Source organism: Leuciscus leuciscus (assembly GCF_965113295.1).
Source record: "Leuciscus leuciscus genome assembly, chromosome: 2".
Classification (NCBI taxonomy): domain Eukaryota; kingdom Metazoa; phylum Chordata; class Actinopteri; order Cypriniformes; family Leuciscidae; genus Leuciscus; species Leuciscus leuciscus.
The window spans coordinates 2,157,131-2,173,421 of NC_138726.1; the positions used below are offsets into that span (position 1 = coordinate 2,157,131).

Genomic DNA, 16,291 nt, shown 5'->3' on the forward strand with positions numbered 1-16,291 from the left:
GCTTCTTGTCGTCGCAAACTGCTAACGACGGATGCTTCCCTCACGGGTTGGGGAGCGATCCTGAGGGTCGCTCATCTCAAGGTCTGTGGGAAGACCATCATCGTTCCTGGCATTCTATAGCCTAGAGATGTTAGCTGTCTTCCGGGCTCTGAGGAGCTTTATCACAGGTCTCAGGGGACACCATGTGTAGTACATACGGACAACACGTCGGTAGTCGCCTATATCAAGGGGGTTTGCGCTGGCATGCCATATCCTCTTGTGGTCCCAGGGGAAGTTGCTGTCACTCAAGGCAGCCTACATCCCCGGGGTCCAGAATATAGGAGCAGACACTCTGTCGAGACAGGGGCCGAGGCCCGGGGAATGGTGGCTCCACCCCCGAGGTGGTGGAGCTGATATGGAAATTATAAGTGGATCTGTTTGCGTCTCGAGAGACGTCTCACTGTCCACTTTGGTTCTCCTTCACGCATCCAGCTCCTCTGGGACTGGATGCTATGGTACAGACGTGGCCGAGGCTACGTCTGTACGCCTTTCCCCCAGTTGCTCTGCTCCCGGGAGTTCTGGAAAGAGTTCGCAGGGACCGGGTTTGCCTGCTTTTTATAGCCCCGCGCTGGCCGGGCAGAGTATGGTTTCCCGATCTTGTGTCCCTCCTCGACGGGCATCCTCTGGAGCTACCCCTCAGGAGGGACCTTCTGTCCCAGGCAGAGGGCTCGATATTTCACCCTCGGCCAGAACTGTGGAACCTGTGGGCTTGGCCTCTGAGGGGGCCCAGCTCATAGAGTCAGGTCTCTCAACCGAGGTTGTTGAGACCATTCTACAGTCCAGAGCTCCCTCCACGAGGAAACTTTATGCCCTGAAGTGGAGAGTATTCACTTCTTGGTGTAGTGACCGTCGGTTGGACCCAGTCCACTGCCCAATTGGTACAGTGCTGGAGTTCCTGCAGGAACGGTTCACTGCAGGTCTGACCCCGTCCACTTTAAAGGTCTATGTGGCGGCCATAGGTGCTTACCACAGTCCTTTGGGTGGAATGTCTGTGGGGAAAGACCCCTTGGTATCTCGTTTCCTTCGTGGCACTTGGAGGTCCTCCTCCCTTTCGAAATCGGACCAGGAGGCGAATAATTTGCTTTGCCCTGTTCGGGCGTTAGACGCGTATGTCCACAGTGCTGCCCTGTGGCGTAAAAGTGACTTTTGCTCCCTAACAAGGGAGGTCCAGTGTCTAAGCAAAGGATGAGCAAGTGGGTGGTTGAGACTATCTCACTGGCTTATGAGGCGGCTGGACAGCCTTCTCCTTTGGCTGTCCGGTCGCTCTCTACTAGGAGTATGGCGGCCTCTAAGGCCCTTATATCAGGAGTATCGTTACAGGACGTCTGTGATGCGGCAGGCTGGTCCTCACCGCACACCTTCGTCAGGTTCTACTCTCTGGATTTAGACTCTACTCTAGGGTCTCATGTTTTGTCTTCTTAGTGCTGCTCACATGATTACACACAGGACAGACATTTGTAGCTATGGAGGCGTTGGTATAGACGTTCCCATAGCGTCAGCTTTTCGACGCAACGGGAGTTCCCTTGAAAGGGAACGCCTCGGTTACGACTGTAACCTCGGTTCCCTGAAGAGGGAACGAGCGTTGCGTCGCCTTGCCATATCTCCTTCATGCCTGTCAGCGCGACTTCAGACTTTACGAAGCTTTCGTTTTCTGTTTCGGGCCGGCTTTTATAGCTTCCTGGTACGTGACGTCACCCGCCTCTGACGTTCCGCCACACCATTGGACTGATTTTACATGTGCTTCAAGACGTCATCACGCAAAGCGTTCCCATAGCGTCAGCTTTTCGACGCAACGCTCGTTCCCTCTTCAGGGAACCGAGGTTACAGTCGTAACCGAGGCGTTTTGTTGTGTTTGGTGTTTTGCTATCTGTGCTTTTAAACCTCTGCTTGCATTTGCAGTGTTTTTTTTTTTTGTGTTTTTTTGCAGATGTTTAACACGTTTAGCCACATGTGTGCTGGCAGGCCCAACTGGGTTTACTGTTAGTTTAACTGCATCTATTGTTCTCATTTGTAAGTCACTTTGGATAAAAGCGTCTTCTAAATGAATACATGTAAATGTAAAAGAAAAAAATCCTAAACACTCAAAAAAGTAATCAAAGATGAGAATCTAGGCCCCCGAGAGCCAAAGAAGTGATGTCTAAGAAATTATCCCAAAAATAGGTAATTGCCTCTCCCAACTGGGGATGAATATAAATTCACAATTCACACACACACACACACACACACACACTTTGAATATTGGTGTTATCATCTGTAATGAATTGCTTATACTCTATACAAATATATATTTTTAGTATTAAACAAATCACTGATTAAACATTAAGATCTTGACTATTAATTGATAGCCAAATGTATTCAAATGAACAACAACAGATGCAAAATAGAAAGTTTAATGTTCATAACATTATGAAAGGCAATTACTTTATAAGAAAAGTAAATAAAGATTAAACATTAAAAGAGTGAAAAAGTTAAGTTGTGATTTTGAATCTTGTAATAAATCAACAGAACAGATTCTGAAATGTTTGAAAAACAGTACATTTATGATGATCTTTTTTGAGATTAGTATTAAAAAGTTTTTAAAATAGGAAAATCAATTACTTGTGAATTTAAAATGTAATAAACCATCTGGCTGTACATTATCATTTATATGGCAATGATTACAGCAATGTTAAGATGACGTTGATGTAATCAATGTAAAATTTTAATGTTCAGCAAATGTGAAACAAATATATAAATGATTAATGAACTATTGAGATGTAAGGCCCTGTTCACACATTTAGCCTTGTTTACTTCTTCACATCAGGACTGGGCGAAGGGTCGACAGATGAATCTTTGCAGACAGAATGAATACCCAAATCCTCCAAGTCAATGACCAGGGTTCCTGTGCCAGTTGCTGGAGGATTACCTGCACACAAGCAGACATTAAAAAAGGGCTATGCCAGCAAGAATTATTCTCTTAAAAAAGAAACAACACTTACCATCATCCACGGTCAAAATGATAGCTGTGTATTTTCCATCTTTGACAAAGGGAGATTCTCTATCCGTAGGCCTCTTGACTTTAATCATTACAGTGTCTTGATCTACACTCAGCCAGCCGGCAGGATCACTGCCAACTTTATACCTGGAAGGAACCAAACATACAGGTTAAAACTAGAAATGTTCAGCAAGAACAACTTAATGTTAGTTTGACAAAGTCTTATCTGGTAGTTTAAAATCATTTGATGTTCAAAGGATATACAGGCATGCCGTAATTTGAATTCTGGGTAGAAGAGATTTGGCATTGGAAGGTGTTACGTATTCCCTGGCTTTGTGGTTCGTGTGTTATGTTAATTGGACTTTTAGTTTGCATTTCACCCTTTTCTGTTCCTGTTTCCGGTGTGCCATTTTTGTAGTCCTTTGTAGTTTTTCAACTTGATTAGTTCTGTGATCATTCACAGGAGTGTCTTGTTTGCCTATTACCCCTCTAGTATTTAAACCCCAGTGTTTCTTATTGTGGCAAGCAGGGTGAGGCCAAGAGCTGTGGGAACGGAGCTAATGAGCTAATGAGCGTGAACGTGAACGTGAACGTGAACGTGAACGTGAACGTGAACGTGAACGTGAACGTGAACGTGAACGTGAACGTGAACGGAGCGGAGCTTGTGCTAATGAGCGTGTGCTAATGAGCGTGAACGGAGCGGAGTGTAGCGGAGCGTGTGCTAATGAGCGTGAACGGAGCGGAGTGTAGCGGAGCGTGTGCTAATGAGTGTCGACCTGCACGCCAAACTGGTCTCGACTCTCATGGAGGAGCTCCGGGAGGATAAAAGGATGGGTGATGACAGTGCAAGATGAGAGAGGACCAGGCCTGGACTTTACGTTATGTTCTTGTTTATGTTTATGTTTATGTTTATGTTTATATGTGGCAGTCGTCTGTGAGGAGATGCTGCTTTACTTTCGTTTTGTTGGGGTTTTTAGGATTAAAGTTTTATGTTAAACGTTCGCTCGTTCCCGCCACCTTATTCCCTGAACTCAAACCTTGCTACACATATGTTCCTTGTCGAGGCTTGTCCTATATGTATGTATGTTTGAGCCGGCTCTTAGATCCGGCTCATTCTCGAACGACCCATCATGTGCGCGCGTTCTGGCTTAGTCTGCACAAGCGCCGGAATCAGATCACTTGGACGTGGTTGTGTACAAGAGGTAAAAACTATATAAATACTGTTCGTTTTCTCACACAAACCACTCGTTTCGTGTCTTAGGCCATCGGTTCCCAACAGGGGGGTCGCGGCCCACAAGGCCCACAAGTCGCGGCCTCAGCGAGCTCTGTGGGGGGTCGCGTCATTTTTTGAAAAGTTTTGAGCAATTTGCATTAAATAAAAGTCCTTCACTTTTTCTGTTCAAAATGTATATAATGAGCGAGTTCATCATGAATCCATTTTCCAAACCGTGTTTTTGTCTTATCCTGACTCACTATGGTACACCTATAATAAGTGATTACATTGGGACTATTTCACCCTGGTTCGGATCGCTGCCGCTGCGGAGTAGCCCAGTACCTGCGTGACTCGTCATAGACGCACACAAAGAGAGAAGTAGTTCCGGCTACAATATTCTTCCGAAAGACGCATTATTCTGTTAATAAACGCAAGTTTATTATCGCTCGCTATAGCGCCAAAAGCCTAAAAAATAAAGCCTCACATTGATAAAGCCTCACAAATAACATGCAAGTATTGAGGCCCCAGACAGAAGTCATTTAGTAATAGCCTATATTCATTCTTTTTTTACCTACACACAAGTGTGAATACTGATATTTTTGTAATTGCATTTAAAATAGGGCAAATTTATAGGCTACTCCTAGGCTTACATTTTTAAATTACAAAGTTATTTAAATTTTTGTTATTGTATTTTCAATATTATAGGCTATTATTTGTGCATAAACATATCTGTTTATAGTAAACATACCGTTTGTTTGAAAACAACATATTTTGTCATCCTTGCTGCAAGCTTACAAGAGCGAAAATATCATTAAATGTGAAGGGGGGCCCTAAAATATTTTCTTGGGAAAAAGGGGGGCTCAGACAAAAAAAGGTTGGGAACCACTGTCTTAGGCCATCAATGTGTACTTACGATGGGGAATTGTTTAATTTGGACTTCTCTGTGCATACTCTTTGAGGTGGTGACCATAGACCTGCATTATATGACTGACAGACAAGAACGTTTTGACCTAAAAATATCAAAATTGAAACTACTGCGGAAAAAAAGACACCTACATCTTGGATGCCCTTGAGGTAAGCTAAAACATACCAAAATTTAATTTCAAAGTGAACTATCCCTTTAACTTTTTACATTCGCCTAAGACATAACCGACTATGGACACTCGCAGAGACTGGCATTTTTTGACATAATGTTGAGGGAATTTGTCATTTCAAGCGCAAGACATGAAAGACAGCTCAAATTAGTATTTGAAAAGTTCATCAATGCAAATCTATAGGATTTTACTGTTCGCTTTAAGATCTGGAAATCTCTAAATAAAGTAGTCAGAATTTTCAAATGGGATAATGACATTTTCTAATATTTCTTACATTATCTTCTCTGATTTTCCAGTCACAGTAATAACAGCTGTGCCAGTGGATGAAAAACCTTCTCCAGCCCTGTCAGTAGCCGTAATTAACAAAGTGTATGTGGGCCATTTCTGAAAAGAAAAGTTCAGGTGAGTTTGTTTGCATGAAATTATTCTTCACCAATGTGAGATCCATTCATCATTTCTCACCTCTTTGTCCAAGCCTGAAGCATTCACACGAATTCCTCCAGTAACAGGGTTGATTGTAAACAGGTTTGGTTTTGGCAATTCTGGATCTTGCTTGACGATTGAGTAACTGATAACACCATTGTCAGTCTCTGGATCATCTGCATCAGTGGCTGTGACTGTCATAAACTCATGACCTTCAGTGAGAGAAGAAGAAAGACTGATTCTGTGAAACTGAAGAGGCATTTGGGGGAAAAAAAAATGCTAAAAAAAACCATTGAATTGAGAAACTGCATCATACACCTACCTATATCAGCAGCTTCAGGAACACTTCCATTGAATTGATTTTGTGTAAAAACAGGCTTATTATCATTTTGGTCCAGCACATTTACAATAATTTCCATTGGCGCTTCTACAAAATTCCCATCAACTCCAGTCGCATGAGCTATAAGCTAAAGACAGGAGAAGAGATACAGGCATGTTAAGAGACAAATATCTGAGGTTGTTTTGAAAAAACACAATTAAATAAATTAAGAGTGTTATCTTTTAGTACATGTCTGTTAGCTTTAACACATCAATATGCAAGTGTATTTGAAGTAAACTGACTTAATTTTGACTAGATATACACATTTCAAAGAATCCATCCTCTCTGTAAACACATGAAAAGAAAAGCCGTTTTCCGGGGACTTTTTATCTGATTAACTTTGAACTTTGACAGCTTTGAAAGAATTAAGAATGAGCAGAAAATCCAACACTGGAATACACTTAGAAGTATCTGCTGATTTTAAAAGTTAGAGACTAAAAATCAACTTACTCTGTATGAAGCTTTTTTTTCTCTGTCGAGTGGCAGAGTCACAAACAGATTCCCTGATAATCTTTCTATAGTAAAAGTCCCCTTAGGCTCCAGATCCGCTCCTTCACCTGTGATCCTGTATTCTATCTGAGCCTCCTTATCAAAGTCCGACTTTATCTAAATACAGAAAGCAATAAGAGAACAAAGTCAATAACAGACAAACCTCTTTCTTGTTTTGAACATTCCCTTCATGACTTTCTCTCACCTGGACCAGTTTCTGTGGGAAAGGACCTTTGCCATCCTCAAGTACATTGAATGGAGGAATAACCAAACCTCTCTTTGTTCTCTTCAGACCCGTTGAAGACTTTGGAAACATCAGAACCAGATCATCAGCGGGAGATTCAATCTGAAAATGTAAGTAAAAGACAATGAGCAACGAAATATTTTTGTTTACAATTAAACACAGCACACAATCCATCAAATATCTGGATAATTTTTGCATCTCAAAATGTTTACTACAGCTATTGACTATAAAAATCTGTTTGGGGAAAACAGTATTAATATATGGGGAGGGTCAATTTGTTGGGGTCCCTATTCAATAAACTAGTTTATGTCGATTCGAGACCTCTGTACATTTTCCCTTTTATTAAATGGAGTAGGCAAGCAGGACGAGGCTGAGGGCCGTGAGAATGGCGCGTATCTCACGAAAGAGCTTCGGAAGCAGAAAAGGAGGAGCGACGACAGTGAAGGATGAGAGAGGACCAGGCCTGGACTATTTTACATTATGTTTTATTTATGTGTAGGCGGTAGTCGTCCGTGAGGGGCTCTTACTTTCGTTTTTTGTCCATTTATTTCGTGATTATTAAAGTTTTGTGAAACGCTCACCCGTTCCCACCTACTTCTTCCCATAACAACATACCCGGCCACATGGAGTTTAATATAAAAGAGTGTAAAAGTTTAGGTAATCTTAGGTTTAGTCTTTAGCATTGCATAAATGAAACATATCAGCAGACTCATTGTGTGTTTGAGACCAATCAGAGAGAGCAGTAACAAATTATATTCATCAGTAGGGACTGGAAATTTCATTTAACACAGGCCTCCAATAATTAGTCCTAAACATGTACAGAAATTGAATTGTGTATTTACAGAACCATAAACCACACATAAAAACTGAAGTGTCCAATAGAGATCAGGCTTGTACTGACAGCAGTTTCTGGAAGGAACTTGTTTGTACCTGTGGAGAGGAGATGTTCATGACCGTGTCCATGTGATGGTCCTCATGATGATGATGGACACGCTCAACTCTGACAGATACCGTGTGCTTCTTTCCACTGGAGTCCCAAGCGTCCACAGAAAACACCTTGTGGCCTTCATGAAGAGTCACTCGTCTCTTCAGTGTTACAGTCCCATCCGTGTCCACATCAAAACCCTTGTCAGAGGACTGGAAGAGCGTTCTTGTTTTTCCATCGCATGCATTAAAAATGACTGTCAAAAAAGAGATTCAATTGGCACAATAAAGCATCTTGTCACGGATGTGAACCTGGAGTGGGGAACAAGACACTGTGTCAGTAGCAGATGCTATGGGAACACCCTCCAGGTGTGATGATGATCTGAAATAGTGTTGTCAAAAGGACCAGTAGGTCAACGTTGTGATTTAGTTCATTTAGATATCTGATTGCATTGGGTAAGGCATTCATTTGCCAAATACTAAAAATATATAAACAAAAACTCCAAAAGTTCAGTTGCCTCAGTGTTTTATTTAAGGAGAACACAGCTTACCTCTTCCTAGTCTTTTTCCTTGGTGAAGGTCATCTCTGTGCACTTTAAAAACCAGCGACTCCGACTCAAAGCCTGGAGTACATGAAAACTCCTCCGCAAATCCACATACAAACACCTAATTTGAAACATATTAAATCCCTTTATGTAATATAAACACTTGATATTTCCCATTTTTCAATTGCTAGCAAGCATCAGTCAATACTGACACCACTTTTTAAAAGTAAATCTTTTTTATTTTATTTTTTTGTTCTGTTTAAAGCCACAGTCTGCTTTACCAACAGGAATCTTGGCCGATCGGTTAATCTCAAGTCTCCAAATTTTCTGAAACCACTGCACAGATTTCTTAAAAAATATGAATAACACCTTTTCACTTTATTGACCTTACTACCTTTGCTAGTGTTTTGAAAGAATGAGTTGATTTGAGACATTTATGACATATTTTGGTAGTTCACATGAACACTCTTCCGCAAATCCACATAAAAATACCTAATTTGAAACATATTAAATCCCTTTATGCAATGTACCTGATATTTCCAGGCTTAGGCCCAGAAAATGTGTAGTTGGCATATTCTAGTTATGGAGGCGATATGATTCTTCCCTATAGCATCCCTGTGGCATTAGCTGTTGTGCCAATTGGTAAGGTGTTGAAAAAGTGAACTAACTATTGAGAAATGTGTCCTAGCAACTGCTGAATTATTATTATTTTTAAATGAAAAAGCTGGTCCGCAAATACTTCGGTTTCGCTGACTGTGTGAAAAGTTTTGACAGTGTCACTTCACTTTTTACCAATGCATTATTAGCAATCCAAAAAAAAACAAAAAATTAAAAAAAAACACTGTATTACATGCTGCAGATAAATTCAAATAAGAAACCTAAAATAAATCAATAACATTAAATTTTAAAATTGTGTTTCTTTTCACATATGGGTACTCTTGTCCCAGTGGAACCTAATTTGCAGGCCAAGTGTGAATAACTACTAGCATATCACCCTGTTTGCACTCAGTTTGCAATTGTAAAGCAAACTTTTTTTTACAAAACACTTAATAAACACAATCAGACATAATTCAAAATGCCCCACTCTACTGTGTATATAATAAATCTTTTTTTAATTAGATTCTCATGGTTTTAGATTGAAAGCACAAGGGGAAATCGGGCATTATTAGGCATTTGAAAAGACTTGTAAAAAATGTTCAGTTTAAATATTAAACTGTATTAATGACTTCTATATAATAAATGGAAAAAAAAAAAATGGGGGGGGGGGGGGGGGGGGGGGATCAACCCCTGAAACATATGAGTGACTGAAATTTTACTTTCCCAAACTCTAATTACTGATAATATAAAAACTACACAGAGCCAACAGCAACACATTTGATATTCAATTTTAGTTGTAGATGTAAAAATGTTTAGCGTTTTATTTCTCACTCTCACTCCTGATATATAAATCCTATATAAAGGTATCCTATATAATCCAGTATATAAAAGCCTACCTTGCAAAGGAAAACAACAACTGCCAATCGCACAGTTTTCATTGTCTCTCAAAAGTCCTTCAGGGATTCCTTTCTTGTTGGTTTTTAAGATTGTGGAGCTATTTCATCGCTTGCGTTCCCCAACATGCATACAGACGGGGCGTTTGTTAACTTTATAGGGGAGTTTTCCTAAGGGTGTGGCATACGGAGTGATGCAGTGTGGCAAGAAAAATAATATAACTTGACTGGAACCAATGAGGTGTAAGACTTGATTTTCCTGCTGAGACAAAAGCTGAGATAAAACGCACCCCGCAATAAAAGGCACGCAGGAGAGAAGACCTCCAAGAAAGATCACAGGACATTGTCTTGCCCAAACTCTTCTCCTTCTGTATCTCTGCATCCCCCTTTCCCTGATTTAAGTCACTAAAACTTCACTTAGAAGGTCTATATACCACATATTATGTATCTTTTGAATCGATTGTTTTTTAATTTTTATGTTTGGTATCATTTTAAATGTCTCAGTGCGATTGGTAAAATGGTCATTTCATTGCAGTCATTGGTATTATGAGAAAGATTGATTTTTTTTTTTTTTTGGGTGGAGTCTCTTCAAGATATCTGATCATTCTCCCCTCTTCCCCGAAACCAACATGAATAGACCCAAAACAACTCACAATGTATTTATATAACAATATAATATAATACAATATTATATACACAATATATTTGTACAAATCTTTTGTTCTGGTCTGTGTATATAAGGGTGATTGGCAGAGCAATCTTGGGAACCTGTAACCAGAAAACCCCCACGCAGTGCCGAGTCCGTGTCTTACACTCGAAACACACTCACACACCACTGTGTGTCTCTGTCAGGTACATTTCTTATACTCTTAAGGTCATCTTTGAGCAATTTATGTTATGTAGCCTATTTATTATTTCTGAACTGGATTTTAATTCTGTAATTGGCATGATCCATTTCTACCTGACAAATAAAATGTTATACTTTATTTATTCTGTATGATTCTGAAAATATTTTTTCTAGTATTGATTAATGTGGAGTCTGATGTTACCTCAAATCTCTGTCCAGGATAGATCAAACTGAAGGCACTAATGAATGAAGCATGAGGCACATCATTAAGGAGACCTTCTGATTTCTGACGGTACGGATCCACTTGTCCGTGCGACACTTCTGTCACGCCGCACTTTATTCCTATGGGTGACGTCAAGCAACTTTAACGCGCCCACAAAGCATCCCGGGAAGGCAGGCCGATGCCCATCTTTATGCAAATTAATCCGTTGAACGCGACGCAACTATCCAATAGAAGCAGAGCACATGGAGACTGGGCGAATCATGAGCCGCTGGCTCAAAACCACGCCCCATAGCGGTAAACTTGAGGAATGCCCATCAACGTACAAATGAGGGGAGGCGTCGCGACACCACGCTTCAGTCGTGTCGCAAAAGTGGATCCGCGCCGTGACTATCACTGAGAGTTGCAGCTTGCGATTATTAAAAAAATTACACCGTTTGTTATGAGTAAAAAGAGAGCCGCCACTTATGGGAAAAATAGTTCAACACGTTCACACTAAATGCGTCTCTATAGCACGCATTGTGTTTATCGTGCAATTTATACGTGAAAATTAGTTTTTACGTGCATATGATATGCATGGGTAGTGTTACGATGAGGCAGGAATGAAGCAGAGAGAGAATCCATATGCAAGCATTACATTTAATAACACAAACAGGTAATCCAGGCAGACAACTGAACACGGAACTCAGGACATGAACAGGGAAACAGCTACAATGACCGACAAACAACCACTGAAGCACAGACGTTTATATACACAGGCAAACAAGCTAAACAAGATAACAAGGGGGTGTGGTTAATCAGAAACACCTGGGGAGACTAATAAACAAGAAAAACTACAAAGGACTACAAAACATGGCACAGGACAGGAAATAACAAAAGTCCATAATAGACAAGGGAAACAGTACAGGAATCATGACATAGCCCCCCACTTAAGGAGCGGATTCCAGACGCTCCTCAGGAAATAGTTCAGGAGGGTGGTGGAGCGGAGGCGGACCCGGGGAGCGGGATGGAGGGCCAGGCTCGTGGAGCGGAAGAGGGCCTGGAGACTGCAGTAGAACGGGAGGCCAGGGCGGAGCAGGCAGTGCAGGCGACCAGGGCCGAGAAGACTCTTCAGGTGGAGACGACCCTTCAGGCGGCCAGGGCGGAGACGACCCTTCAGGCGGCCAGGGCGGAGACGACCCCTCAGGCGGCGACGACCCCCAGGGCGGAGTCGACCATTCAGGCGGCCAGGGCGGAGACGACCATTCAGGCGGCCAGGGCGGAGACGACCCGCAAATCACTCACATATTTACTCGTATATTTACGAATGTTTCATAAATGAGACCCATTGCATTTTCATGAGCATTGCATCCTCTAGTTTGTGTCCGTGAGCGCACATTCGGGACTTGCAGTCTCAAAGATACCGGGTCCCTTAATGAATGAATAATTGAAAGTATGGGATACCCAAAATATACAAACATCTATTTAACTATTTTAAACTATTTTAAACATTGTCTTTACTAACTTTCTGGGCCGGCAAGTTTCAATTACATAGAAGCCTATATGGAGGAGTGAGACAGCTCTCAGATTTCCGAAGATGAACGAAAGTCTTACGGGGTTGGAACAACATGAGGGTGAGAAATTACTGACAGAACTCTCATTTTTGGGTGAACTAACCCTTTAAACACGATAAATGATGTATTATTTCCTTCATCTGAGACACTTCAGATGCGGCACTGTTCAACAAGATGGTTTTGAATTGCTTGAAATATGATTGGAATCACTTCAAAAAAGGAAAATACAGTCCAACGTCTGCAAGTCTGTCATATCGGCTACATAAAATTATAATGAGAACATCATAATTGTGTGTTTGGGACATGTATTTAACGGTGAGATTTTTTTGGGAAATCAGGCTCTCAAAAATTATATAACATTTTTGGTAAGACTTTATTTTACAGTGTCCTTGTTACATGTTACATGTACTTACCATAGTGATAACAGTAAATTATGCATAATTACATCCTTATCCTACCCTAACCCTATAGTAAGTACATGTAGTTTCTCAATACTACTCAGTACTTAAATATATAATTACTTTGTCACAATGACACCTTAAAATAAAGTGTAACCTAATTTTATTTATATTTATAGGCCAATATATAGCAGTTATTGGCTTTCACATATAAAGAATTATCAGAATCGGACAAAATATTTATATCGGTGCATCCCTAGTTTTTTTCTCTCTGCGTTTTGGACCACATCTTAAGTGAATAAGTAAGTGAATAAAGTAGATGAATTAGGATTGAATTATTATAACAAGCAATTTAATTACAGCCGTAGTTTTGTTTTTGTTTTGTTTTTTGCAAAGAAGGACTATATTAAAATAGATTGAGGAACTGCTGTTGAAACTAGATGGTTGAAAAGAGGAATTTAAACACTAAACAGATTGTTCAGATGCAACTGTGGTCAGAATTTTTTAACATTTGATTTATGTGGTTTTCTCCAAGACCAGATGGTTCTGAGGAAGTCAACACTTCTCCAGTGTCAGCATGGAGAAACATGCGAAAACAGGGGGAACAAACTGTTTTAACCCTGTAAGACTTCAAATAAGGGTTACTTTAACACAATGGGAATTTCTTAAACTGGATTTTGAAATTAAATTTGGACCAGATTTTTACTTGCAATTGTACTTGGTCTGTAATGATACCAAACCATCATCAGTGGTGTTACTCAGTTTCTCAGCCTCAGTTATTGAGTATGGGCTCATAAGCTCATAATTCTTCTGTTGTTAAGAGAGAGAGATGCTTCACCACTGAGTTCCTGTGGCCTCTGGTGGTAGAAATAAGAATTACACACACAGAAATACAGATTTTTAGGTATAGCACTTATAAGTTCTCATTCATTAACATTAATGTATTAACTAACATGAACTACCACTGAGCAATACATTTGTAACAGTATTTATCAATCTGTGTTAATGTTGGCATGTGTCATTCGTTGTTTGTTCATGTTAGTTCACAGTAACTAATGTTAACAAATACAACTTTTGATTTTAATGATGTATTAGCAAATGTTGAAATTACCATGAAGTAAGACTAATGAATGCTGTAGAAGTGCAGTTCATTGTTAGTTCATGTTGACTAAAGTAGGTAACTAATAAAACCTTATTGTAATTGTGTTAGTGTATTTTATGCTTTAGATTAATGTAGTGTCATCAGTAAGAAGGCTGGATCAAATGTAAACTATGTTCAAAGGTTTAGGACCTTTTAAATGTTTTTGAAAGCAGTCTCTTCTGCTCACCAAGGCTGCATTAATTTGATCAAATACAGTAAAACTGTAATATTGTGAAATATTATCGCAATTTAAAATAACTGCTAAATTCTATTTAAAAATTGAATTTATAAAGTGTATCACGGTTTACATAAAACTATTACACTGTAAAAAAAAAATATGATCAATAAGTTATGACAAGATATGTTTTTTCATTACTTTAACTCATCAAAATAAGTTTTTCATATAAAGCAATTTTCAACTTTTTTTTATTTATTTATACAAGATTCAACTATTTTTTCAGTTTGATGAATTCAAGTTGTAATGAATTAAACATCCAAGTTGATTGAACTTTAAAAAATTAAGGACACAACTTTAAAAAAAAATTGTTTTACAGTGTAGGCAGCACAGCTGTTTTTATAAATTTATAATAATCATAAATGTCAGAAACACAGGGTTAGGACTAGTGTGAAAACTTGAACACAGTCAAAAAACTGAAACCAAATGCAGAAAACCAGATGACAGTTCTGGGAAATATCTTCAAATCTTTTATTTGATGAAAAGGAAAGTCCAAACTTTCCTGGGATATATTCAAAAAAATGAACTCCAAAAAATGTACACAAATAGTAAGACAACAGTTCCAAAAAGTAAATCCAAAAAGTCCACAAAGTAAATCCAGAAGGAATTTTAAAAAAAGTTCACAAATAGATCTGTGAGTGAGTACTCCAAAAAATTTCAAAGAGCAAAAGTCAATAAAACAAAACAAAGGAACCATACCAGGTACTAGTATGTACAAGGTATTGCTACTGACTTATAAAGCCCTAAACGGCTTAGCTCCAGTCTATTTAACGGATCTTCTATCGCCCTATAATCCATCACGCTCTTTAAGATCACTAAATTCAAGGCTTTTGGTCATACCTAGGATATCCAGAACCACCAAAGGAGGGAGAGCATTTTCACATTTAGCTCCAAAACTCTGGAATAGTCTTCCTGATACTGTTCGTTGCTCAGACTCGCTCTCCCAGTTTAAAACTAGATTAAAGTCGCATCTCTTCAGCCAGGCATTCATATAATATTTTTAACCTTACAGTTCAAACTACAATCCGGCCTCTAGTTCATAAATGCCAGAGGAGAACTGGCCCCCGACTGAGCCTGGGTTCTCCCAAGGTTTTTTTTTTTCTCCATTAGGTCACCTGATGGAGCTTTAGGACACCATTAGGTCACTTGATGGAGTTTTTCGGTTCCTTGCCACTGTTTCCTTTGGCTTGCTCAGTTGGGGATATTTTTGGGGATATTTAATTTAATTTTATCAATCAATAAATTCCACTAGAAACAAATCTTGTTGTATTATTTTAATTTAATACTGTGAAGCTGATTTGATACAATCTGTATTGTGAAAAGCGCTATACAAATATACTTGACTTGACTTGACTAGTGATGTTACATGTGACACTGAAGCTTCAAAGCGCCTATCGAGTATGCAGCGCAATTTCTCATGAAGCTCCGTGCCGGAACGCGTATTGTCAGAGAATGTCTAATAAGGGGAGAACTTCCACTCTCAGTAAACTTCCGGCTTCTGAACTGGTTGCAGTTCCACTCTGTCTCCACATGAGGGCGCTCACAGGACGAGTGCAGAATGAATGGAGGTCTATGGCGCTATACCTCTCAAAATCCACTTTTCTCAGGATATAATTTTTTGTCTAGTAATTTGAATGTTGTATTCGAAAGCAGATGCAAAGAAATTACACATTGCTGGAGATTTTTTAGAGTCACTTATTTGCTTTAAAAAGTCTTTTAAAATATCAATGACGTCATACACATCGTACGACCAGAGATACTGCTTTACGGCAATCCTTCAGTCACTTTGGCACTTTCTTTTCTCTCGAGGCATCGACAACACAGCTGACACAGGTAACTACACAACACAGCCGACACAGGTAAACACACAACACAGCTGACACAGGTAAACACACAACACAGCTGACACAGGTAAACACACAACACAGCTGACACAGGTAAATACACAACACAGCTGACACAGGTAAACACACAACACAGCAGACACAGGTAAACACACAACACAGCCGACACAGGTAAACACACAACACAGCCGACACAGGTAAACACACAACACAGCTGACACAGGTAAACACACAACACA

The 16,291-nt window shown here is 39.8% G+C and overlaps 1 protein-coding gene and 1 long non-coding RNA gene across 2 annotated transcripts in view; one reads left to right on the top strand and one right to left on the bottom strand.

Moving 5' to 3' along the window:
- The window catches only part of LOC309492112 (cadherin-1-like), a 143,405-nt gene extending 133,432 nt beyond the window's left edge, over positions 1-9,973 (bottom strand). Inside the window, exons 1-4 of the mRNA XM_082160943.1 lie at positions 9,818-9,973; positions 8,331-8,445; positions 7,786-8,036; positions 6,817-6,957 (exon numbers count right to left, since the gene is read on the bottom strand). Of these exons, the coding sequence (XP_082017069.1) occupies positions 6,817-6,957; positions 7,786-8,036; positions 8,331-8,445; positions 9,818-9,859 (549 nt within the window). The 5' untranslated portion in view covers positions 9,860-9,973. The remainder of the gene's footprint in view (positions 1-6,816; positions 6,958-7,785; positions 8,037-8,330; positions 8,446-9,817) is intronic.
- Positions 1-16,291, top strand: part of LOC309492198 — a 115,114-nt gene that overhangs the window by 46,659 nt on the left and 52,164 nt on the right. The window lies entirely within an intron of this gene.